The sequence below is a fragment of the Cervus canadensis genome, chromosome 26, assembly GCF_019320065.1.
Source record: "Cervus canadensis isolate Bull #8, Minnesota chromosome 26, ASM1932006v1, whole genome shotgun sequence".
NCBI classification, from domain to species: domain Eukaryota; kingdom Metazoa; phylum Chordata; class Mammalia; order Artiodactyla; family Cervidae; genus Cervus; species Cervus canadensis.
The window spans coordinates 39,732,536-39,756,637 of record NC_057411.1 but is presented as its reverse complement, the minus strand read 5'-3'; the positions used below and the strand labels follow the sequence as shown (position 1 = coordinate 39,756,637).

General features: G+C 46.3%; 1 protein-coding gene across 3 annotated transcripts in view; it reads right to left on the bottom strand.

The window, feature by feature from the left end:
- The window catches only part of EVC2 (EvC ciliary complex subunit 2), a 153,132-nt gene that overhangs the window by 115,681 nt on the left and 13,349 nt on the right, over positions 1 to 24,102 (bottom strand). For all 3 annotated transcript variants that reach the window (XM_043447727.1, XM_043447728.1, XM_043447729.1), the window contains exons 3-7: positions 23,893 to 24,059; positions 19,676 to 19,744; positions 17,657 to 17,843; positions 14,906 to 15,015; positions 9,915 to 9,968 (exon numbers count right to left, since the gene is read on the bottom strand). In XM_043447727.1, the coding sequence (XP_043303662.1) occupies positions 9,915 to 9,968; positions 14,906 to 15,015; positions 17,657 to 17,843; positions 19,676 to 19,744; positions 23,893 to 24,059 (587 nt within the window). The remainder of the gene's footprint in view (positions 1 to 9,914; positions 9,969 to 14,905; positions 15,016 to 17,656; positions 17,844 to 19,675; positions 19,745 to 23,892; positions 24,060 to 24,102) is intronic.

The following is a 24,102-nucleotide window of genomic DNA, read 5'->3' as shown; positions in this document are numbered from 1 at the left end:
CATAGCAGGGTTTTAAGCCAGGAAGTAACATGGTCAGATCAGTATTTTAGAAATAGAAATCTGGCTAGTATGTGGCTTCAGCCTGGAGGAAGGCAAACCTGGATGACACAGTTCAGGGAGAAATGATGAGGACCAGAAACAAGGCTATGAGAAGCAGCAGAATATACTTATAAATACCATGGACCTAGGCCCTAATTGCTGGGAAAGACTGAAGGCAGGAGGAGAAGGGGACAACAGAGGATGGGATGGTTGGATGGCATCACCAACTCAATGGACATGAGTTTGAGTAAACTCCAGGAGTTGGTGATGGACAAGGAGGCCTGGCCTGCTGTGGTCCGTGGGGTCAAAAGAGTCGGACACGAATGAGCAACTGAACTTAGGCCCTAATTGGGGGTTCAGCCCTCAGTTCTGCCCCTCACCACACGGAGGAGCCTGAGCCTCCCCCTCCCTAAACTATAGTTTCTGCATCTATAAAATAAGGGCAAAAATCTTGCAGACAAATTCCACTAATCATTTAAAGTACAGATTTCAAAGAGCCTATTTATCTTAAACTTCATTATCTAAGAAGAAAGAAAAGGAGGTGGCTGAGTGACCCCAGCCTCCCCATCCCCAGCATCCCCACTAACTTTTCTTCTCATCTCTGGAAAAGAATCATCTGTTATTACCACCTCTTTAATCACATATTAGCTGGTAGCAGATTCCTTTGATGAGTTTCACCATTGTTATTTATGAAGAGCAATGCCAGACCAAAAAAAGGCTTTCAAAAGAAATGCTTTAAATGCTTAAAACCCAATAAAAAGTTACACAAGCATGAGGAAAAACTGTTTATACAGTTTGACTTCAATTATGTAAGAAATGCATTCATAGACTTGTGGAAAGCAAAAAACTACCATGTTAACAATGGTTATCTCTGGCTGCAAGGCTAGGAGGTAATTCTTCTAATTTTCTCCCTGTGTCTGTCTCTCTTTCTCTGTGTGTGTGTGTGCATGTAGAGTGGTGATTTCTTTAAAATGTCCACAATGGACATACATTAAATCCCATCCCTTCCCCAAACCAGAAGAGTCTGAAAGGGAGACCATATTGATTTCCCTAGAAGAGATTTTAGGAGTAATTTCACTAAGATCCTTCCAATGCTTGAGGAAGCAGAGGGGTCGTCAGCAACCTGCTGACCCTTGTCCCACAGCCCTTGAGGGGAAACTCTGAGGGCAGAAACTCTCACAATTCTGGCAGGAGCCAGAGCTTGGAGGTAACCACAGCAGAGATAATCACACACACTAATAGAGCTTTTAAGTTACAATCTAGTGAATGAGGCTTGGATTGCAGAACCACAGAGCATGATTCCTCAAGATTTGTCATCAAGCTTCAGAACCTTGGCCAGTTCCCAGAGTCTCTCAGGACCTAGGAGTTTTTTATTCTCAAATGAGGAAGTGCAAAAGCTTTTAAGTTTCATTAGGTCCCATTTGTCTATTTTTGCTTTTATTTCCAATATTCTGGGAGGTGGGTCATAGAGAATCCTGCTGTGATTTACGTCAGAGAGTGTTTTTCCTATGTTCTCCTCTAGGAGTTTTATAGTTTCTGGTCTTACATTTAGATCTTTAATCCATTTTGAGTTTATTTTTGTGTATGGTGTTAGACAGTGTTCTAGTTTCATTCTTTTACAAGTGGTTAACCAGTTTTCCCAGCACCATTTGTTAAAGAGGTTGTCTTTTTTCCATTGTATATTCTTGCCTCCTTTGTCGAAGATAAGGGGACCATAGGTTCATGGATTTATCTCTGGGCTTTCTATTCTGTTCCACTGATCTATATTTCTGTCTTTGTGTCAGTACCATACTGTCTTGATGACTGTGGCTTTGTAGTATAGTCTGAAGTCAGGCAGGTTGATTCCTCCAGTTCCATTCTTCTTTCTCAAGATTACTTTGGCTATTCAAGTTTTTTTGTATTTCCATACAAATTGTGACATTATTTGTTCTAGTTCTGTGAAAAATACTGTTGGTAGCTTGATAGGGATTGCACTGAATTTATAGATTGCTTCGGGTAGTACAGCCATTTTGACAATATTGATTCTTCCAATCTACAAACACGATATATTTCTCCATCTGTTTGTGTCCTCTTTGATCTCTTTCATCAGTGTTTTATAGTTTTCTATGTATAGGTCTTTTGTTTCTTTAGGTAGATAACAAATGGTACCTAATGAAACTTAAAAGCTTTTGCACAACAAAGGAAACCATAAGCAAGGTGAAAAGACAGCCCTCAGATTGGGAGAAAATAATAGCAAATGAAGCAACAAAGGATTAATCTCAAAAATATACAAGCAACTCCTGCAGCTCAATTCCAGAAAATTAAATGACCCAATCAAAAAATGGGCCAAAGAACTAAACAGACATTTCTCCAAAGAAGACATACAGATGGATAACAAACACATGAAAAGATGTTCAACATCATTCATTATCAGAGAAATGCAAATCAAAACCACAATGAGGTACCATTACATGCCAGTCAGGATGGCTGCTATCCAAAAGTCTATAAGCAACAAATGCTGGAGAGGGTGTGGAGAAAAGGGAACCCTCTTACACTGTTGGTGGGGATGCAAACTAGTACAGCCGCTATGGAGAACAGTGTGGAGATTTCTTAAAAAACTGGAAATAGAACTGCCATATGACCCAGCAATCCCACTTCTGGGCATACACACCAAGGAAACTAGATCTGAAAGAGACACGTGCACCCCAATGTTCATCGCAGCACTGTTTATAATTGCCAGGACATGGAAGCAACCTAGATGCCCATCAGCAGACGAATGGATAAGGAAGCTGTGGTACATATACACCATGGAATATTACTCAGCCATTAAAAAGAATTCATTTGAATCAGTTCTAATGAAATGGATGAAACTGGAGCCCATTATACAGAGTGAAGTAAGCCAGAAAGATAAAGACCAATACAGTATACTAACGCATATATATGGAATTTAAAAAGATGGTAACAATAACCCAATATGCAAAACAGAAAAAGAGACACAGATGTACAGAACAGACTTTTGGACTCTGTGGGAGAAGGCGAGGGTGGGATGTTTCAAGAGAACAGCATCGAAACATGTATATTATCAAGGGTGAAACAGATCACCAGCCCAGGCTGGATGCATGAGACAAGTGCTCGGGCCTGGTGCACTGGGAAGTCCCAGAGGAATCGGGTGGAGAGGGAGGTGGGAGGGGGGATTGGGATGGGGAATACATGTAAATCCATGGCTGATTCATGTCAATGTATGACAAAAACCACTACAATATTATAAAGTAACTAGCCTCCAACTAATAAAAAATAAATGGGAAAAAAAATGAGGAAGTAAAGCTGGGTAATCTTTAAAGTCTCTCCCTGGGCAAGAATTCTACTCCGATGTCAATAAAAATGTATTAAGTGCAACAAGGGGAATAATCTCAAAGTCACGGAGTGACAAAGTTTATCGGATGTCCCGATGCCACTGGATCCCAGCGAGGGGTGCCACCAGCATGCTTGGGAGATATGAAGGAATCACGGAGGTAGAGAAAGTTGGTCAGGATTCCCATAGGATGTATGCGAGCTACCCAGAAGACAGGAAAGAAAAGATTAGCGTATGTAAAACCAGAGGGAAGTGGGAAACACAGGAAGCCCATGGCACTGGGATATAGCAGAGGTCACCATTTTTGGTGGAGCCTGAATACCACCTAAGGGAACTGGGCTTTATCAGCAGGCAGTGGGGAGCCCCTGCAGAATAGAAAGTGAGCAGGCTGGTGTTTCAGGAGGGCAGGTGTTGGAGGAGAGGACGGGACAGGCAGGAGGCTGGTGTAGTCATCCAAACAAGATGTAACATGGAGAAGGCAGATATGATGAAATGTCACTGCCTGCCTCCAGCCTTCTGTGTGTGTGTGTGTGCATACACGCTTAGTCATGTCCAACTCTTTGCAACCCGATGGTCTATAACCCACCAGGCTCCTCTGTCTGTGGGATTTTCCAGGCAAGAATATTGGAGTGGGTTGCCATTTCCTACTCCAGGGGATCTTCCTGACCCAAGGATCGAACCTGTGTCTCTAGTGTCTCCTGCATTGGCAGACAGGTTCTTTATCAGGGGCACCACCTGGGAAGCCCTCAGAGTGAAACCCAAAGTCACATGATTTTGCCAGCAGAGTTACAAGTTCCCTCCGCTGTGCTGAAGGGTACATATTGTAAATCCTTGCATTTGAGAAATTCTCATATCACACATAGCTACTTACAGAGGCATTCTTTATCTTATAAATTAATAGGAGCTCTTTATATATCATAAAAAGCTGGAGTAGGAAATGGCAAGGCTGTATATTGTCAGCCTGCTTATTTAACCTATATGCTCAGTCGGACATGACTCAGTGACTGAACAACAACAAGATATCATAAAGACATTGTCATTGTCATTCAGTTACTCAGTTCTTTGCGACCCCAAGGACTGCAGTACATCAGGCTCGCCTGTCTTTCACTATCTCCCAGAGTTTGCTCAAAGTCATGTCCATTGAGTTGCTATCTAACCATCTCATCCTCTGTCATCCTCTTCTCCTTTTGCCTTTGATCTTTTCCAGCATCAGGGTCTTTTCCAGTGAGTAGGTTCTTCGCATAAGATGGCCAAAGTATCAGAACTTCAGCTTCAGCATCAGTCCTTCCAATGAATATTCAGGACTGATTTCCTTTAGGATGGACTGGTTGGATCTCCTTGCAGTCCAAGGGACTCTCAAGAATCTTCTCCAACACCACAATTCAAAAGCATTAATTCTTTGGCACTCAGCTTTCTTTATAGTCCAACTCTCACAAACATACATGACTACTGGAAAAACCATAGCTTTGACTAGATGCAACCTTTGTAGGTAAAGTAATGTCTCTGCTTTTTAATATGCTGTCTCAGTTGGTCATAGCTTTTCTTTCACAGAGCAAGTGTCTTTTAATTTCATGGCTGCAGTCACCATCTGCAGTGGTTTTGGAGCCCAAGAAAATAAAAGTCTCTCATTGTTTCTATTGTTTCCCCATCTATTTTCCATGAAATGATGGCACTGGATGCCATGATCTTTGTTTTTTGAATGTTGAGCTTTAAGTTAGCTTTTTTACTCTCCTTCATTTTCACACTTTCATCAAGAGGCTCTTTAGTTCCTCTTCACTTTCTGCCCTAAGGGTGGTGTCATCTGCATATCTGAGGTTGTTGATATTTCTCCCAGCAATCTTGAGTCCAACTTGTGCTTCATCCAGCCCATCATTTCACATGATGTACTCTGAATATAAGTTAAACAAGCAGAGTGACAATATCCATGGTTTTCCTCAGTTTTTTTTCCCATAGCATATTAACCAAGATTTACTTTTTACAAACTGTTTCCTCTATTTAGATTTATATCTATTGAGGGAATTCATCTTCATTTTTCTTCCAGAAGATCCAGTCAATTGCTCCCCAAATTAATAAATGAAACATTCTCTCCCCATTGAGTTGAAATATCATTTTACCAGATACACGTATGTGTAGATACTCTATTTTGATCCACTGGTCTAATTTGTCTTGCAAGGCCTGCATATAGTGTTAACGCAGCTTTCTAATTTTTCATATCTGATATGGCAAATCTTCCCATGTTATTCTTCATTTCAACAATTTCTCATCTAGCCTCATAAATTTATATTTTCAGATGAAACTTTGATTGATTTGATCACATTCCTCCCCCCAATTCCACTATTATTCTTACAGGAATTACACTCTAAATGAACTTGGATGACATACCAATTGGTTTAAATGTCTCACTCTTGATTAGATCCAGATCCTTGGGGTAAAATACGGTGACTTGTTCTCCCAGTGCCTGGGCAGGATGCCCAGCTTTACTATAAGAAGCTGGAGTGAATCAGAACACCTCCACACAACTATTATATATAGGATGGATAAACAAGGGCCTACTATAGAGCACAAGGAACTATATTCAATATCCTGTGATAAACATAATGGAAAAATATGAAAAAGAACATATATGTATAACTGAGTCACTTTGTGTACAACAGAAATTAACACAACACTGTAAATCAACTACACTTCAACAAATTTTTTTTTTTAAAAAAGAACACCTGCAATCAATGTCCAGCACAGGGTGGAGTGATTATTTTCCTCTCTGTTCATTCCGGAGGCAGAGAGGACTTCTTGGGGCCTTAGCTGATACATGTCAGTTTCACCCTCAAGAAATTAATAAAACATTAAGCAAGTAATGGGGTCTCTTCCAAGTGTTGCAGATCCCAGTTTACATAACGGGTTACATAATGTCTTTACTTTGTATTGGGTTGGCCAAAATGTTAGTTCAGACTTTTTGGCCAATCCAATATTTTTTTACCTGCTTGATGAAAATGTCAGAGGAGCTTATACCTCACTGCCAAGCTCTCCTGTTCATCAACACATGTTCCTAGTATAATGACATTACCTTCGCAGGTGCCCAAACCAACCCTGGTGCCTTACACAGTTTACCTGGCAAGGGCCATTGCATGTACCCTAATGATGCCAGGCACTGTGTGTGTGTGTGTGTGTGTGTGTGTTAGATGCTCAGTCGTGTCTGACTCTGCACTGTGCTTGCACCCTGTAAATCTTGGTTCACGTCCAACCCACAGTCAAACAAGCTTAACCTTGATGTCAGATCTTCAGCTGCATATTTTAGAAACCTCTCCTCCATCTTTAGTTAAGCCTTTTCTTTAAGATCCAGCTGAACTCTTACCTCTTCCAAGAGGCCTGCCATCCACCCAGTCCATTCAGCTCCCCTGCACCTTGTCAGTACCCCTGCATCTATGATCTATATGTTCAGTTACAACCTCACAAATTCAGTCACAGCTGATATACATTGTTTGGCTTTTTTCCCCTTGTTTAATGTCACAATGTAGGGGGATGGATGGTGGTTGATGGGCAGTCTGAATCTCCAGGCTGCCACAGACTCCACTACACCTTAGAATCTTCCACAGGCCTGAATCACACACTTGCAGCACTGGTGTGACTCTCATGGAAATTGAGCTTGAGACTCTGATACACAACATTTACACACAATTGACACAGAATACTGCAGTATTCTGTAATACAGAACAACAGTATTGTTTGCATGTTTCATAATATTGATGAGGCTTATTGAACACTTACAGAATGCCAGGCATTGTGCTTAGTACTTTGTCTGCCTCAATCCATTTACTTTACACCCTATAAAGCAGGTATTGTTATTATTCTCATTTTACAGCAAGGAGACTGAAGTCCAGGGAGGTAAGTAGCATGCCCACTGTCACATACAATCAGTGGGGGAACAGGGATTCAAAGTCAGGCTTCTGGTGTAAAAGCTAATTTTCCCCACAACACTAATTTTCTCCAAAAGCTAATTTTCCCCACAAATTTTCCCCCCAAAAGCTAGTTTTCCCCACTAATTTTCCCCAAAAGCTAATTTTCCCCACAAATTTTCCCCACAACACTAATTTTCCCCACTAATTTTCTCCAAAAGCTAATTTTCCCCACAACAACAGGGCCATCACTGACACGTCTCGTCTCTCCACTTGATAATGACCTTCATGAACGTGGTCCACAGGCAGAGATCACCTGGCCCAGGGACCAGTGGGGCTGAAATCCAACCCACTGCTCCACCACCTAACCTTGCACCCATGGATCGTGAACAGGCATCTGGAACAGGACTCCCAGAGGACAAAAGTCTCAGGCCTGTGTGTGAACGCCCTTCTCCACAGCTGGTATTAGAACAGGATTTGAACCTGGGAGCTTTGGCTCCAGAGCCCTGCTGTCTGCAGCCGGGGGGGGCCCCTCGTCTTGCTTTTCCTGAAGGCAATGTGTGAGCCAGATGCAGCCCTGAAGATCTGGATATGGTGCATCTCCATCCTCATGACAAGTTCTGGGCCATGGAGGTGAAGTGAAAGTTGCTCAGTTGTGTCTGACTCTTTGCAACTCCATGGGCTATACAGTCCATGGAATTCTCTAGGCCAGAATACTGGAGTGGGTAGCCTTTTCCTTCTCCAGGGGATCTTCCCAACCCAGGGACCGAACCAGGGTCTCCTGCATTGCAGGTGGATTCTTTACCAGCTGAGCCACAAGGGAAACCCAAGAATACTGGAGTGGGTAGCCTATCCCTTCTCCAGTGGGTCTTCCCAACCCAGAAATTGAAGTGGGATCTCCTGCATTGCAGGCAGATTCTTTACCAACTGAGCTATCAGGCCATGGAAGAAGGGTTCATAAATATTGATTAAATGAACGTTCTCTGACCTTTATTGCAATCATGCAGCTATCAGCTACCTCCTCCGCTGAGGGGCAATCACAGGCATTGATGACAATCAGCCCAATCAGGGTTCTTTACCTGTTGAGGGCCATCCACAACGTAGGGCACAGTGGGGGACGCGCGGACCAGCCAGGAGAACTGTCTACACCTGTGTGCCTGCCTCGGGTTTTGTTCCTGCCTCTCCTGCAGGAATTCAGCTTGCTAGGAGGCAGTGTGGTCCACCGCCCAACAGCAGGGTTCTGGAGCCGAAGGGCCTGAGTTCAAATCCCGTTCTAACCCCAGCTGTGCAGAAAGGCACTCACACAGCGGGCCTGAGGCTTCCGTCCTCTGGGAGGCCTGCTCCAGACGCTGGGCCATGGCTGGTGTCTGGGAACTCAGATTTCAGAGGGTTCCCACCATCCCCTGATAAGTGGGGTTCACGGGGCCTAAACTGCTGTGCATACAGCGTGGTTTACACTCAACACACACTGTCCTGCCGGCAGCTGCCAGGCACTGGGTCTCTAATGACTTCCCTGATGGACAGCAGTTCACATGCGATCACAACTCCATGCTGGAGGAATTCAGCGTGCCCTGAGTGTCTCCAGTGGGAGAGAACCCGGCAAGCCTGTACCTGGGGTCTCCAGAGCCCGTCCTGCGTGTCTGTTCCCTGTGCTTACTCTTCTCTCCATCCTTTCTCTATCACACATCAGCCTGGGTAGACAATGTGTGCAGTGCTTTGGGTTCTCCTAGGAAAACTCTGCACCTGGGGGTGATCTCGGGAGCCCCGACACATGGTCATGTGACCTTGGGCAAATGCCTTGACCTGGGCATGCCGCAGTTTCCCCATCTAAGAAATGGATGTTCAATCTATCCCCCAAGATTGCAGTGAAGATGTCATGATTCAGCAAATGTAAAATCCTTGGCCTGGCAATTACTGAGAGGCTTCCCAGGTGGCGCTAGTGGTAAAGAATCCACCTGTCAATGCAGGAGGCAGAAGAGATATGAGCTGGGTCCCTGGGTCTTGAAGATACCCGGAGGAGGGCACAGCAACCGCTCCAGTACTCTTGCCTGGAGAATCCCATGGACAGAGGAACCTGGTGGGCTCATGGTCCATAGGGTCACAAAGAGTCGGACATGACTGAAACAACTTAGTATGCATGCACTGGGGATTTAAGAAATGTGGACTGTGTTTATATGATGAAGAAACACTTGATGAACATGTGAATGAATGGATGCATGAGCTGTGGGCGAGTGAATGATGAAGAAAAAGGGAGAAGTGTTCATGGTGGACCACAGAAGCAGGTCTCTAGGCACTGGGAAGCTCTGGGAAGATAAAACATGGACCACTCACCGGCCACGGGCAAACACTGAAGGGCAAGTATGGCCTGCTGAACAGACGGGTGGGCGGGGCCTCAAGCTGGTCCCAGGCAGTGACCAACCCATCTGGCCCAGATGAAGGGGGATTCAGAAAACCAGCCAGGCAGCCCCCAGGCCACACTGGGGAACCCCAGACCGCAGGGAACCCTGCAGCCTCAGCTCGGGTCTAGGAGGCTAAGGCCAGCAGGGGCCCCCTCCCCTGGCCTCTGAGGACAGCAAGAGACCACAGACCACAGACAGAAAGAGACGCTCTGGGGCATAATGTGGGTGTCCAGCTCAAAGGTTTTCTCTTACCATGATCTTTTCTTCTGCTGTTATGGAGAAGGGGGCTTTTAGCTGGGTTCTGTTCTAGAAAAGAGCACAAAGAAAGCAGTTCAGTTAACCGGTTTTGGCATCTGAGACACGGGGTAACATGTGGTCTGTTTCCGACCCGCCCACCTGGAGCTACAGTGGATTCTTGACCGTAGGGGGCAGGGGAGGGGTCAGAGCTGGTGGTGGTCTTAAAGTCTCTTCGGGCAAAAGGTCTGTGGAACTGTGATGCCTTCTCTCCCCGAGGCATGTGTGAAATCCAGACACCAGTTTCCCTAACGGCCAGGGAAACACAGGCATCATACCCCGGTGGTGAAACACTTGGAGGCGGTGAGGTCAAGGGAAAGGAATGACCCTGAGCAACTACCCTCTCCCTCCAGGATCTGGTCTGCCCCCTGCAGGAAGGAGGCGAGAACTGCAGGCTCTGACGTCGCTACTGAGGTCCCCTCTCATTCCAGTGCTCTCCACCCCCCAAGCCCCAAATGCCTAAACACCCACTCCCATACTTTCTAATACTCCTCTGCTTAGAAAACATAGGGAATGAAAGGTGAGCGTTATGAGTGCTATCTATCCAACCTCGTGGTATCTCAGGAGACCCAACACGAGAACATGCTTCTTTCTGGGGCTGGAGGCAGCATATCTTGCAACTGAAAGGCCGTGCAGTGGAGCGGAAGGAAGCAGATTATGCAGGTTCATGCGGGGCTTCATCATTCTCCAGCACTCTGGCTTTGGACAAGGTACTGGCCTCTCTGTGCCTCAGTTTCCTCATCTGTACAATGGGAATTTTGTTCATCTCGTAGGCTGGCTGTGAGGATGAATCAGAAGAGTGCCTCGCCCACAAGGAGGAGTGCTATGGGTGTATGAATGTTGCTGGGTGTAGCGGGTGGTGATCGTGGTGGCTGTATCATCGTAGATAACCTGGTCTGGAGACTTGGAGCCAGAATCCAGTGAGCTAGGCAACCCCTGTTTGATTCCATAATGGCCACTCTAGGGGCATTTTCCCCTGACCTGAGCGATGGTCCACCCAAGGCAGGAAACCCCCTGATCCATGTCCTACAGCTGTTACGGCGGCTATACTGGGAGCACTGGGGCATCCCAAACCCATCACACGCCAGGTGGACAAGCTGATGGAGGGAAATCAAAATGCTACAAGTTTTCTTTTTTTTTTAAGCTTTCTTTTTAAGGAAGGAAATGGACGTGAGAGATGGACCATAAAGAAGGCTGAGTGCCCAAGAATTGATGCCTTCAAATGGTGGTGCCAGAGAAGATTTTTGAGAGTTCCTTGGACTGCAAGGAGATCAAACCAGTCAATCCTAAAGGAAATCAACCCTGAATATTCTTTGGAAGGACTAATGCTGAAGCTCCAATACTTTGGCCATCTGATGCAAAGAGCTGACTCACTGGAAAAGACCCTGATGCTGGGAAAGACAGAAGGCAAAAGAAGAAACAGGCATGAGATGGTTAGACAGCATTACCAACTCAGTGGACATGAATCTGAGCAAACTCCAAAAGATAGTGAAGGACAGGGAGGCCTGGCATGCTGCAGTCCATGGGGTTGTAAAGAGTCAGACACAAACTTAGCAACTGAACAACAATGGAAATTAAAACACAGACACACATCTTTAAAGACGAGACACCTATGAAGCAATCACTTGGCCCTTCCTGTTTCTGAATCGTATGTGCTTCAGAGTGTCTGTGGTGTCCCGTGAGTTTCAGGGTCTTCTGAACTAGTGGGTTTGAAGGCTGGCTTCCTCTCTCTTTTCTCTCCCTCTGGGTCCCTCCTTGCTATTTCTTGACACCCAAGGTCTAAACAGAGAGGGGCTGAAAGTGTGCTACACAGCCCGTCTCCATCTCTTTGCAAAACAGAAACCATCAGCCTACATCCACTATATAAACTTCAAGGCTTAAGAAACATGTTTTAGAGCACAGCCTGAAGCCGGGAAACAAGGACCATGTGAGGGCCAGGGATGGTTTTCCAAGGTGGGCAGGATGTTTACACAATATACAGTAAGGAACTGGAGATAGATGTTCTAGATTTTTCCCTCTTGACCTCCCTTGCGTCTCTGTCCTGTCTCATGTACCCTTGTATGAATTTGAGGTGCATGTATCTATATCTATGTGCACATGTGTATACATGTGTGTATGCCTGTGTTTAAGTTTAAGAAAGTAGTATCCAGACTCAAACACAGTGCATTTCTGACAGTACTTCCCTCCCGTGGTGAGGATTAGAAAGTGATAACTATTTTTATTGCTCTCATACCATTTTAAAATGTCATAACTGGAAGAGATGAGTTTGAAGGGAATCTTTTGACACCTCCCCCCATTTTGCAAGTGGGAAAACTTGAACTCAGAAACACGGAACCGTTCTAAAAACACAGCGAGGGCAGCATTTCAGCCTCTGAAGTATCAGACACCAAGTCCATGGCAACGTGAAGAATTTCACCCCATTATGCAACTGCATTTTAAAATAATTCCTTTATTCTCCCATCTGTAGTGTGAGCCTCTTTACAGCTGACAAGCAGAGCAGACCAATGTTCTTATGTGGAGTTGACAAGATTTTCCCTCAGACTTAGATCATTTTCAATTCCAAATACACTGGACCTTCTCTCCATCCTAGAGGAAGGCCCAGGAGTCACCCAAAGAAACTCTGAAGTCCAACTGGGTGAATCAATTAGAGAACAAAGCATAGGAGCTTTATCCAGCACTTATCCGCTCAGCAAACACCAAGCTTTCTAGGAACCTTTTCTAAGGCAGGTCTAAGAAAGGTGATGCTGGCAGTCTAATGCAAGCAGGTAGGAGCCTAGAACACGCAGCATGAAGTCTGGAGCTCCAGAATCTCCACTCTGTCCACAAAACTGCCCAGAGAGAGCTCTTGAAGGCTTGGAAGGGAAAGGAAACTGAAAACCACATGCAAATATAAAATCATCGCTTTTATCCCCACAAGAGACGGGAGACATAGAACGGTCTCCCTTTTTATTGATGAGAAACCAGAGGCTCAGAGAAGTCAAAAAAGAAAAAAAAAGCACACCAGCCCAAGAATCATCAGTTCACTGATTTATTCATGTACTCACTCAGCAAATAATTACTGAGCACCTACTGTGTGCAGGGCTCTCCTTTTGGCACCAAGAACAGAGATTGGGAGTGAGACCGATGGGGTTTCAAGAAGCAACATTCTAGTGGGAGGATGGAGAGTTACTAGGGTGATGAGGTTGATACAACACACACAGGTGCCAAGCAAAGCAATGGACAAGACCCGTTAGGGGGTCACAGCCAGGGAGCCCCGACTCCACGCCTCCCATTGCCCCCCAGCCTCCCCAGGCTCTTCAGGGAGGTGTGAAGCCGCCTTGGCTTAAAGTCTTAATGCCCCTATCCAGGGAGTTTTTTATTTCACTGGGTTTCTGCATTTTTCACTGTGGGTTTCTGACTGCTGCCTTTATCTTAAATTTTGATTTTAGCATATCTGGTTTCCTGTCCTTTGAAATTCAGATGGTACTTTTTTTCTGGGCCCTTTTATTTCCCTTTTTTTTTACCCTTCTTTGTCCTCATTCTTGACTTTGCACTTAATTGTTTTCTGAGACATTCGTCTTTTCTGACAGTTTCATAGGGCTTTCTCCTATCTGGTCTTTACCTTTATGGAATCTTTCATTTTATTTAATTTTATCCAGGATTAGTTTTCTTATTGCAGCAGGAACACCGCACACAGGCCTCTCAGCCTCGGATGGAAGGAGCTGGAGCTGTGAGGTCTGATTTTGGTTTTGCCATGTGACCTGGAGTAGTCACGCTGGAAGCCTCATTTTCCACATCTGTTATGAAAAGTACTTCCTCCAGGGGCTGCAGTCTGAACAAAATGACCAGAGTAACTGCAACGCAGCAGATCCAGGTTCAATCCCTGGGCGGGGAAGACCCCCTGGAGAAGGGAATGGCTACACACTCCAGTATTCTTGCCTGGAGAATTCCATGGACAGAGCAGCCTGGCGGGCTACAGTCTATGGGCTGCAATGAGTAGAACACAACTGAGTGACTTACACACACACACACACACACACACACACAACTAGAACACAGGCTCCATGAGGACAGGACACATCTCCTTCTCTGGATCCCCGGGGTGCAGAGCGCCTAGCATGGGCCATGCACCAACCACACTCACCACCTACATGGATCAACAAAAAAGTGAACGGAAAATGAAAATGCTAGCGGTAATGGGGTTACAGGTTGAATCACATTCCCCCAAAATCCATACTTGAGGCCCTGACCCCAGTATCTCAGAATGTGTCTGAATTTGGAGATAGAACCTTAACAGACGCGATTAAGGTAAAGCGACTCCATCACGGTGGACTCTAACCCCCGGACAATTGTCCTTATTAGGAGACTAGGACACAGACACACACGGAGGGATGACCACGTGAGGACACAGACAGCAGACAGCTGTCTACAAGCCAAGGAGAGAGGCCTCAGAAGGACTCAGCCTTGCCCACACCTTGACCTGAACGTCCAGCCTCCAGGGCTGTGAACGAACTAATTTCTGTTGTTTGTGAGCCAACTGGTCTGCGGAACATTTTCACAGCAGCTCTAGCAAACCAGTACCAATAGAAGGTATATGGTTGAATGCTTACTACACACAAGACATGGTGATGAGCAATTAACATCTATGTAAATAAATTTTTTAAAAAAGAAAAAAACTACGTAGAAATGTGTAAATAAATATGAGAACATGCCAAAAAAAAGAAAAAAGAAATTAATGTCTATGGATGACATATCTCGATAATCAGGTCCATAGAGGTTACAAGGAGCTAAAAGGGAGCCTGGTTCACGGCAAAGTGTATGAGATTCTGGGACCCATTCACTAATCCAGAATTCGGCATCACTGAATGAATGGAGGATGGAAGGAAGAAAAGCATGAACAACGGATAATGTGCTCGAGGTTTCTAAAACAACAATGACGAGACAGAAACCACAAGTAACACAGACAATACCAGTGACGAACTCTGGAAGGAGAGCTGGGCAGGAAGCAGCAGGATGTCTCCACTCCCGACGTCTCTGGCCTCGAGCGAAGCTGTGTAGCTGACGGAGAAGGAGTCTCCAACTGTTCAGAGAGAAGGCACGTGCGGTCAGCAGGGGAGTCCCTGCACACCCAAGACACGGCATCACAGCTCCTTAGATCACATACTTTTTAGCACGGAGAGTAAATCAAGCAGGCGTGCTCTTGGCCAACTCTGCTTTTACTTGGAAGGGCTGTCAGCAGGTGCAGGGAGCTTTACCTGGGCCCCCAACCCATCCAGAAATGCCTGGGCCTGGGCGGGTCAGCCTCCCTAACTCAGGATGTATTTAGCTTAGGAAATCCAGAACCTTTCTGTTTTGTTTGGAGTCCAGGTGGGGAACCTATTTATTCCCACTGATCCGATGCACACAATGAAGGAAAAGTCTTTACAGAACTTTTGGGCAACACTAGCTGCCACTTTGACACCTCCAGGCAGCCTGGTCCTGGGAGCCCAGCACGAGGCACAGAGAGGCAGCGCCAGACCAGGCCCGGGAGAGGGAGAAGAAGGCCACTCGGGCTCACGGAGGGTCCCCTCTAATCTCACGGTCGCTGGTTGGTCCTTAATTACACAGAGAAGCTTCCGTAGAAGACAGGGTTTCTGACTCAAGTGGGTCGCCCGCATTGCGGGCAGACGCTTTACCGTCTGAGCCACGAGGAAAGTCCCTTAATAAGAAGCCGGGACTGAAACGTCAGCTATTAGGAGAAGGCACCTCTGCAATAGGGAGAGATCACACCCCAGGGTGAACCAGTGGGCTCTGGAGTTGTGGGTGGGGAACTCCCTTTTCTTTAGAAGACCTCCTGGAAGTGGGTGTCACAGCACCCCCAGTTCACAGCTGCAGGGGCTGAGGTTTAAGGATGTGCAGAGTGCATGTGTCAAGAGCAGAAATCAGCGAGTTCATGGGCGAAGTGTGTGGTCCTGGCTCCGAGCAGGTGAAGTGCAGGAGTGGCAGGTGAGTGAGGGGCAGGGAGCACAGAAGGGTCCTCCAGGGGGACACAATAGCAGGAGCTGATGCCTAGCCGTGGGAGGAAAGTGCCCAGTTCGGGATGGTAGGAGCATGGACCACACAAGGCCACTGGAGCAATAAAATGAGAGGCAGGGAGAGTGCCAGGCCATGTCCCCTCGTTAAGACTCTGCAGTGACTCTGTGAGGCTGGGGGACACACGCCACGTCTGCGCAAGCTCAGAGAAATGCAGTGATTTCTGGAGGCCACGCAGCTTGGAAATGGCCAGGAGTCAAGGGAGCTCTGTCTGAGATCGAGTCTGGGCTCTGCTCTCAGCCCTACATTCCTGTCTCTAAGCATGAACTTAAGAACTTAAGAAAAAGGAGATTTATTTTTACATCATTCAAGAAAGGCACTGAAGATCACTTAGCTGAGATGTACCATGACAGCTTTTATAGCATTGCTTAAACCAGCGCCAGCAAAGAGGTCACTACTTGTGGGCCAACTCCACTGACAGCTTCTGTCAATAGTATTGTGTTAAGATGGATTCTGGGGTTTCATCTAGACTCAGAAAGAGTGGTGGCATTGATGAGCAACGTGGGCCATGTATATGGAAGTGGACAGGTCAGTAAGAGTCCCAGGCCTGTGAGTGGCACTATAGCATCATGGGTACGGGGTGGATGGAGAAGTCAGACTGAGTTTGTCTCAGCCTTGACTGCCAACCCTGGGCCTTGGGCAAGTTCCTCATCACCTTAGTTTCTACATCTGTAGACAAGGCACCTTCTCAGAATAAAAGAAGTCCCGCCTTTCTAGGAAAACTGACAACTCTGAAGTCAGAGTAACAACTGCATCCAAGAATTATTATTTTTTTAAATTACTTGTTTACTTTTGGCTGTGCTGGGCCTTCACTGATGCGCAGGCTTTTCTCTAGTTGTGGCTAACGGGGGCTACTCTCTAGCTGTGGTGCATGGGCTTTTCATTGCGGTGACTTCCCTTGTTGTGGAGCATGGGTTCTAGGGCGCATGCATTTCAGTAGCCGGGCTCCCAGGCTCTAGAGCATGGGCTCAATAGTTGTGATGCATGAGCTTAGTTGCTCTGCGCTCGTGGGATCTTCATGGATCAGGGATCGAACCCGTGTCTCCTGCATTACTTCAGAGCCACCAGGGAAGCCCCCAGAATTGGTTTTAAATCTCCTTAATTAACCAACGACAAGCTCACTTCAAGAAACACACCTCTGAAAGCCAACCAGTGATGGTGTCATGCTTTGAACGGGAGCTAATTAGCAGCTGAGTTACTCCCGTGAACACAGCTGAACATGTCAAGAGCAGGCTTCCTGGGCTGATGCCAAACCCCTCCCGTGTCTGTCCAGCACTTCCCCAACAAGCTCCTCATTTCACTGAGTGATGGTCATTTTGATCATCCAGCTGGTGGATACAGTGGGGTTCACTATAATCTCTTTGTGTATGTTTGAAATTGTTCATAATAAACTTTGAATGCATATATTTTAAAACTCCTTCCCTAAATCCCACCTCTCTTAACCTAAGTGACAAACCAGCTTCCTGGTTACAGAAACTGTGCTGGGGTTTCCTCCTCTGATGACCCACCAGCAGATTCCATCATGAGAATCCACGGCATGAACACAAGTCCCATGTCTGAGAAGACGCCTGCTGCCTATCCCGTGCTCTGTGCTATCTGTACATATCTCCATCATGCCCCACCCTTAACTTTGTACACGTGGCTATTACCTTGCAGAAACTTCTTCCTGAAAGCCTGGAAGCCTCTTGAGGTCTGGTTTCCAGCCGACTCCCTAATAGTGAGGCCAGTAATGTTGTCCAGTAAGAGCAGGTCGGAGAGGTTGGCAGCCGTGGGTGTCCTGGTATTGTTCACAAACAGTCGCACGTGGGCTGATGGCCACTCACCCTGCACAGACACCTAGGACAGGAGGGGAAGTGAGGCCAGACTCACTGGTGAGCCCGACTTCCCAACACAAGGTCCCAGCTCGACTTGCACCCACTAGGTCTGCAGGCAGAGGGAAGGGATTATGGTCTCACGAAGGTTCTAGAATTTATCGGGTCTGATATCAAACACCCCAGGAGAATTTTGACTCCCTCTTGACAAGCTGTTGCTCAGATCATTTCAAAGAAACCAGGACCCTGAAATGCAGTAAAACCACAGAGAAACTTGGATGAAGAAACATCCATGCATGGGACCACAGTAGGAGAGATTGTCACAACTGGGGTCACCAAAAAAAACAAACAGTAGCGCTTTCTTAATTCATTATTTTGAAGATTCAGTCCCAGCCAGTCCAGGTCCTCTGACTGCCATCCGATCTCCAAGTTTGCCCTGAGTTGGTCTCCTGTCTCCTGGCCAGTCGTCTTCCAGGTTCTGCCCACCCACGTGCTTGCATAGCTAGCTTATTCAAAGCCAGTGGCCCATCTCCAGCTTGGCTCCCCACCTGGCCTCTGCCACCTTGTTCTGCCCCCTCTCTCAAAGCCTATTTCCTACCATTCCTGCCCTTCCTTCACCCCAGCTCTGCTGAAAGAGACAGAGGAGCTGAGAAAAGAGAGGGAAGCCATGTACAGCCCCAAGAAGAGTGAGCTCTAGACTGTAATAAGTTAAAAAAAAGCAAATTGTAAAACTTGGTGTATAGGGTAGTCACCTACATAAAAAGGGGAAGAAAGAAGGTAGGTGTATGTATGTACACATGGGCACACACACACACACTCATAACCACACTCATGTAGCAGGAAACATTTCTAGGAGGACACAGGAGAAACTGGTAGCTCCAACTATATTCCAGGAAGCGAATCAAGAGAGCCAAGGGCCTGGGCCGCAATGAGAGCTGTGCAGTACACGGTTAGCTAAGCACACCTGGACTGTCCAAACCCCGCCTATCCCAAAGAGACGACCAGCTCCTGAGAGACTGGCCCTGAAAGCCGTGGAATATCTTGTCTGGTAAGAGTGTCTTGCTATACTTATGGCCTTGGGCCACCCCAGGTAGTCTGCGCTAACCATGTAATTCATGGCGGGGGCCTTGAGCCAAGCTGAGTTCAGGTGACCTGAGTACCTGAGGTCAGTGACGTGAGTGCTCCATGCCTACATGATGGCTCCTCAATAAAAATCCTGCACTCCACGGCTCGGGTGAGCTTCCCTGGTGATGTCACACACCATTGCTGGGAAAAATTAAATGCTGTTCCTTCAACTCCACAGGGAGAAGACCAGGTGTCTTGGGCCTGGTCTCCCCAGAACTCTGTCCTAGGAGCTCTTGGCTTTGCTGACTATAATCTGTATTGTTCTGCTGTAATAAACTGTGACTGTGAGTAGAGCAGCTCTTCTGAGTTCCCTGAGTCCTTCTCGGGAACCACTGAACCTGATGATGGTCTTGGGGACCCTCAACACAAGGGTCATGTGAAGGTCATCTCAAGAGATTAGTAAGAATCAAAGACCTAAAGACATTACATAAATCTGTAAACTGTTGGCATCATATCAATGTTAAAATCTGGGAGAAAATACTTGCTTTCTTTCCCATTTTAAATAATCACAAAGGATTTTCAGTAACGATTTTGTTGTTAACAAAAAAAATCTTAGCCTGGTGCTTCCATATAAAATATGGGATCTCTGTGGGTCACTTCATCACCCGTGTCCAGACGTGGGTAGACAGCCATGTGATTTGCCAGGTCTTTAAATACAAAACTCTGCTAATAAATGATTTCAGCAAATTCAATTACTTTCTCTTTAAGCATAAACCACCAGTGAACACTCACCACTGCACATTTCTGAAAAATGACTCCATTCTCAGAAGTCCCTTGAATGTCTCTTGAAATGTCTCCATACTACAATAAAATGTAGAACTTATTAGAAAATGAAAAACATTTCATGCTACACATGTTAAATAAAAGTACAAGATGAACTTTTAAAAGTTGGGGGAGGTTGGAGGAACTTCCCTGGCAGCCCAATGGTTAAGACTCCACACTTCCAAAGCAGGGGGTGCAGACTAGATGCCTGATCTGCGAACTAAGATCCCACATGCTGTGGGATGTGGCCAAAAAATAAATAAGTAAAAGGCGGGGTAGAAGGGTTGCTTCTGTAGTCAGGCATTTTGACCCTGAAGATTTTTTTTTTAAGTCTTACAGAACTGGAACTTAAAACCTACGAATAAACAAAAGCGTGGACATGTGATGACATGGGATTGTGTCCGGTTCAGAGGTACGTGCCAATGACATCATTGTCACAGGGACTCAGTGAAGCAGGGCTGACACTTCAGCAGGAGGAATGTGAGCAGAGCTATGGAAAAATCCTTTAAAGACTGCTCACATATCCTGGCTTCCTAGGCCTTGTCATTGTTCAGTTGCTAAGTTGTGTCCAATTCTGTGCCATCCCAAGGATTGCAGCATGCCAGACTTCCCTGTCCTTCACAGTCTCCTTGAGTTTGCTCAAATTCATGTCGATTAAGTCAGTGATGCTATCTAACCATCTCATTCTCTGCCATCTCCTTCTCCTTTTGCCTTCCATCTTTCCCAACAACGTGGTCTTTAGTAGTAAAGAATTTGCCTGACGATGCAGGAGACGCAGGAGATGCAGGTTTGATCCCTGGGTCAGGAAGATCCTCTAGAGGAGGAAATGGCAACCCACTCCAGTATTCTTGCCTGGAGAATCCCAAGGACAGAGGAGTTTGGAGGGTTACAGTTCATGGGGTTGCACAGAGAGACTCAGACAAGGCTGAGTGACTGAGCAGCTCAACACGCACATGTCCTGAGTGGGGTACACAAGCCACACAGCAGGAACCGAGTGAACACGGACCATGGTGTGTTGGGGTGCTTCTTGTGAGCTGGATCGCTCACTAACAGGCAGAGAATCCACCCAGGATTGGCCTCCCGCAGCCCCATGAGCGGCTTCCCTGGTGGCTCAGTGGTAAAAAATCTGACTGCAATGCAGGAGACCCGGGTTTAATCCCTGGGTCGGGAAGATCCCTTGGAGAAGGGAATGGCTACCCAGTCCAGTATTCTCGCCTGGAAAATCCATGGATAGAGGAGTTTGGTGGGCTACAGTCCATGGGGTTGCAAAGAGTTGGACACGACTGAGCAATTCACACACACACAGCCCCATGACGCCTCCCCTGGAAACCAATGGAAAGCCAGGGCTCACCCACTGGATGCCAGCCCCGCTGCTCCTTGTCAACATAGCTGATACCTGTTTGTTTTCATCCTTGCACAAGCCCCTTGACCCCAGGCCATGCATCCCCACTGTCTGCCCCACCCACCTTCATCTGCGGTGGGTGGAGCCATACTGTGAATCACAGACCAAGGCAGCTCTCAGTGATACCGAAAATCCTAACAATGGCTATTCTTTCCCAAGTTCCGGGCGTATACCTGTCACTGTACACACATGAATTCTATTTCTCCCATTTTACAGATGAAGAAACTAAGGCTCATGGAGGTTAACCACCTGCCCAAGGTCGCACAGGTAGGAAGCTTGTACTCTGCCCAGGCAGTGTGCTGGTTAAAGCTCCATATGCTATGATAGGATAGGTATAGGTAGGTATAGGTATAGATAGGATAGGTATAGCTCCATATGCTGATTCTCCCGTAGGGCACACTCCCTCTCCAGAGCATCACTCTCTCATTGTATATAGTATAGAAACGAACAAAGATGCAGAGAGCAGAATTGATGTTCTGAGAACACTTTGACCACAGGCAGCAGCATGAGCTGTTGAGGCCTTTGATTCTGGCTGAGTCTCTGTCCATGACCCCACCCTCATGCTTTGACATGCCAGGACCCCAGCAAGTCCTTGAGGGCGGGCATCTGGCTTTCTAGTCTTCAGATCCCCACCCAGTATCCTGCATATGACAATCAGATAAACACAGTTTGCTGGGCAAAGACACACAGGAGGGGGATGGAGCATGGACTGGAAAGCGGATGACCACCATGGTGGCTAGATGCAGCTCGTCCTAAAGCCCAGAACCTGGGAACCTGACCCTATTTGGAAAAGTCATCTTTGAAGATGTAATTAAGCAAGGCTCTCAAGATGAGGTCATTCTGGATTTCAGGTGGGTTGGATTTAGCCAGGTCCTAAATCCAATGACAAGTGTCCTCATTAGTGACAGAAAAGGAGAAGACATGCCCACAGAGAAAAGGATACAAGAAGGTGAAAGGAGAGTGTAACAGTAAATGTTAGGGGTCAACTGGCTAGCCGTGGTTCCCAGATACTTGGTCAATTACCTCTTGATGTCACTGTGAATGTATTTTTTAGATGAGAGTTAACATTGAGGTCAGTGGACTCTGAAGGAAGCTGATGACCCATCATGGTGTGGATGGGCCTCACCCATTCAGGTGAGGTCTTAACAAAAAAGATGAAGGTTTCCCCTAAGGAAAAGTGCATTCTGTGCGGAGACCTTTGCAACTTGAGTATCAGCTCTTCCTTGGGTCTCCAGGCCACACTTGGAGATTGTGGACTTTGCCAGCTCCTACAATCACATAAGCAATTTCTTGAAGTAAATCTCCCCCTCCCTCCTTCACATACACGTGTGTGTGTATCTCTGTGTGTGTGTGTGTATACACACATCCTACAGGTTTTGTTTCTCTGTAGAATCCCAATATAAAGATTGGAGTGATGCAGCCACAAGCCAAAGAAAGCTACCAAAGCTGAAAGAGATAAGGATGGATTTTCCCCTACAAGCTCCCAGTAACAGCACAGCTCTGCTGACACCCTGACTTTGGCCTTCCTGCCTCTAGAACAAGGAGAGAATAAATTTCACTGTTCTAAGCCACCACGTTGGTGATAATTTGTCATACAACTATCTGATACAAAATGTAGGAGATTAACACAAAATGTAGCCGAGGGCCAAGGAGGAGCTTGGAGCCGTGGTAGCCTGTTGGCTGAACCCAGTGGTTCTCAAGCCATTTTAAGTCATGGCAGTTTAGGTGAGAGTCAGCCTCACGTGGCACCAACACCTTACACAGTATGAAGAACATTGGGAGCAGGGACAGCGGCTAAGAGCAGGGGCCCCACATCCTAGTTCTGCCACTTCGACCCATGGGACCCTGAACAAACTCCTTAATCTCTCCAATCTTCAGTTCCTATCTGTAAAAAAGGAATAAAAATAGTACCTGTTTAAGAAACTTATAATGAGGCTCCAGTGAGATTGTGCATAGAAAGCGCTAAGCCCATGGCTTTTCCGGTAGTCATGTATGGACATGACAGTTGGACAATAAAGAAGGATAAGCGCCCAGGAATTGATGCTTTCAAACTGTGGTGCTGGAGAAGACTCTTGAGAGTCCCTGGGACTGCAAGGGGACCAAACCAGTCAATCCTAAAGGACTCAGTCCTAAATAATCATTGGAAGGACTAATGCTGAAGCTGAAGCTCCAATACTTTGCCCACCTAATGCAAAGAGCTGACTCATTAGAAAAGACCCTGATGCTGGGAAAGATTAAGGGCAGGTGGAGAAGGGGACGACAGAGGATGAGATGGTTGGATGGCATCACTGACTCGATGCACATGAGTTTGAGCAAACTCCAGGAGATAGTGAAGGACAAGGAAGCCTGGCATGCTGCAGTCCATGGGGTCGCAAAGAGTTGGACATGACTGAGAAACTGAATAACAACATGCCTGGTGAGCTGAAAATACTTTTTAAACATTTGGCACCATTATCAGTAGTAGCGTTTTTATAACAGGTGCAAGTGAATCGATCCGGTTAAAGCAAAACCCTATGCACTGCTTTAGCACCAGCAGATGAGGTTGCCTCATGCTCAGATTCACACATCCTATTCATCTAAATGCTGTATATCGTATAGAAGAAGCAGCTCTCTGTAAAGAAAAATGGATTTGCTCCCTAATGATAACTATATTTAGTGAACGAGAAAGAATAGGTGTTTTTTGGAGGAGGAACAAAAGCCTGTGACATTTTCTACACAAGTGGTCCAAAACCTGTTTCTTTACAACTTCTGATATGTCTTTAAAAGAAATGAACATGTCACTTACCAGGCGGTGTGTTACAGGAGAGTCTCTTTTAAACAAGGTCTTCCTAGGCCATGAGTGTGTAAAAGCAAAGACGGAATGAATCCATGGCCCACTAGAGGCTGCAGAAGCCAGGGGTGGGTTAAAGACTTCAATTTCCTTACTGAATTTCATCCCAAATGGTGCCTCCTCTGCAAAACAGCAACGTGCATGCATTACATAATACCAAAAGGC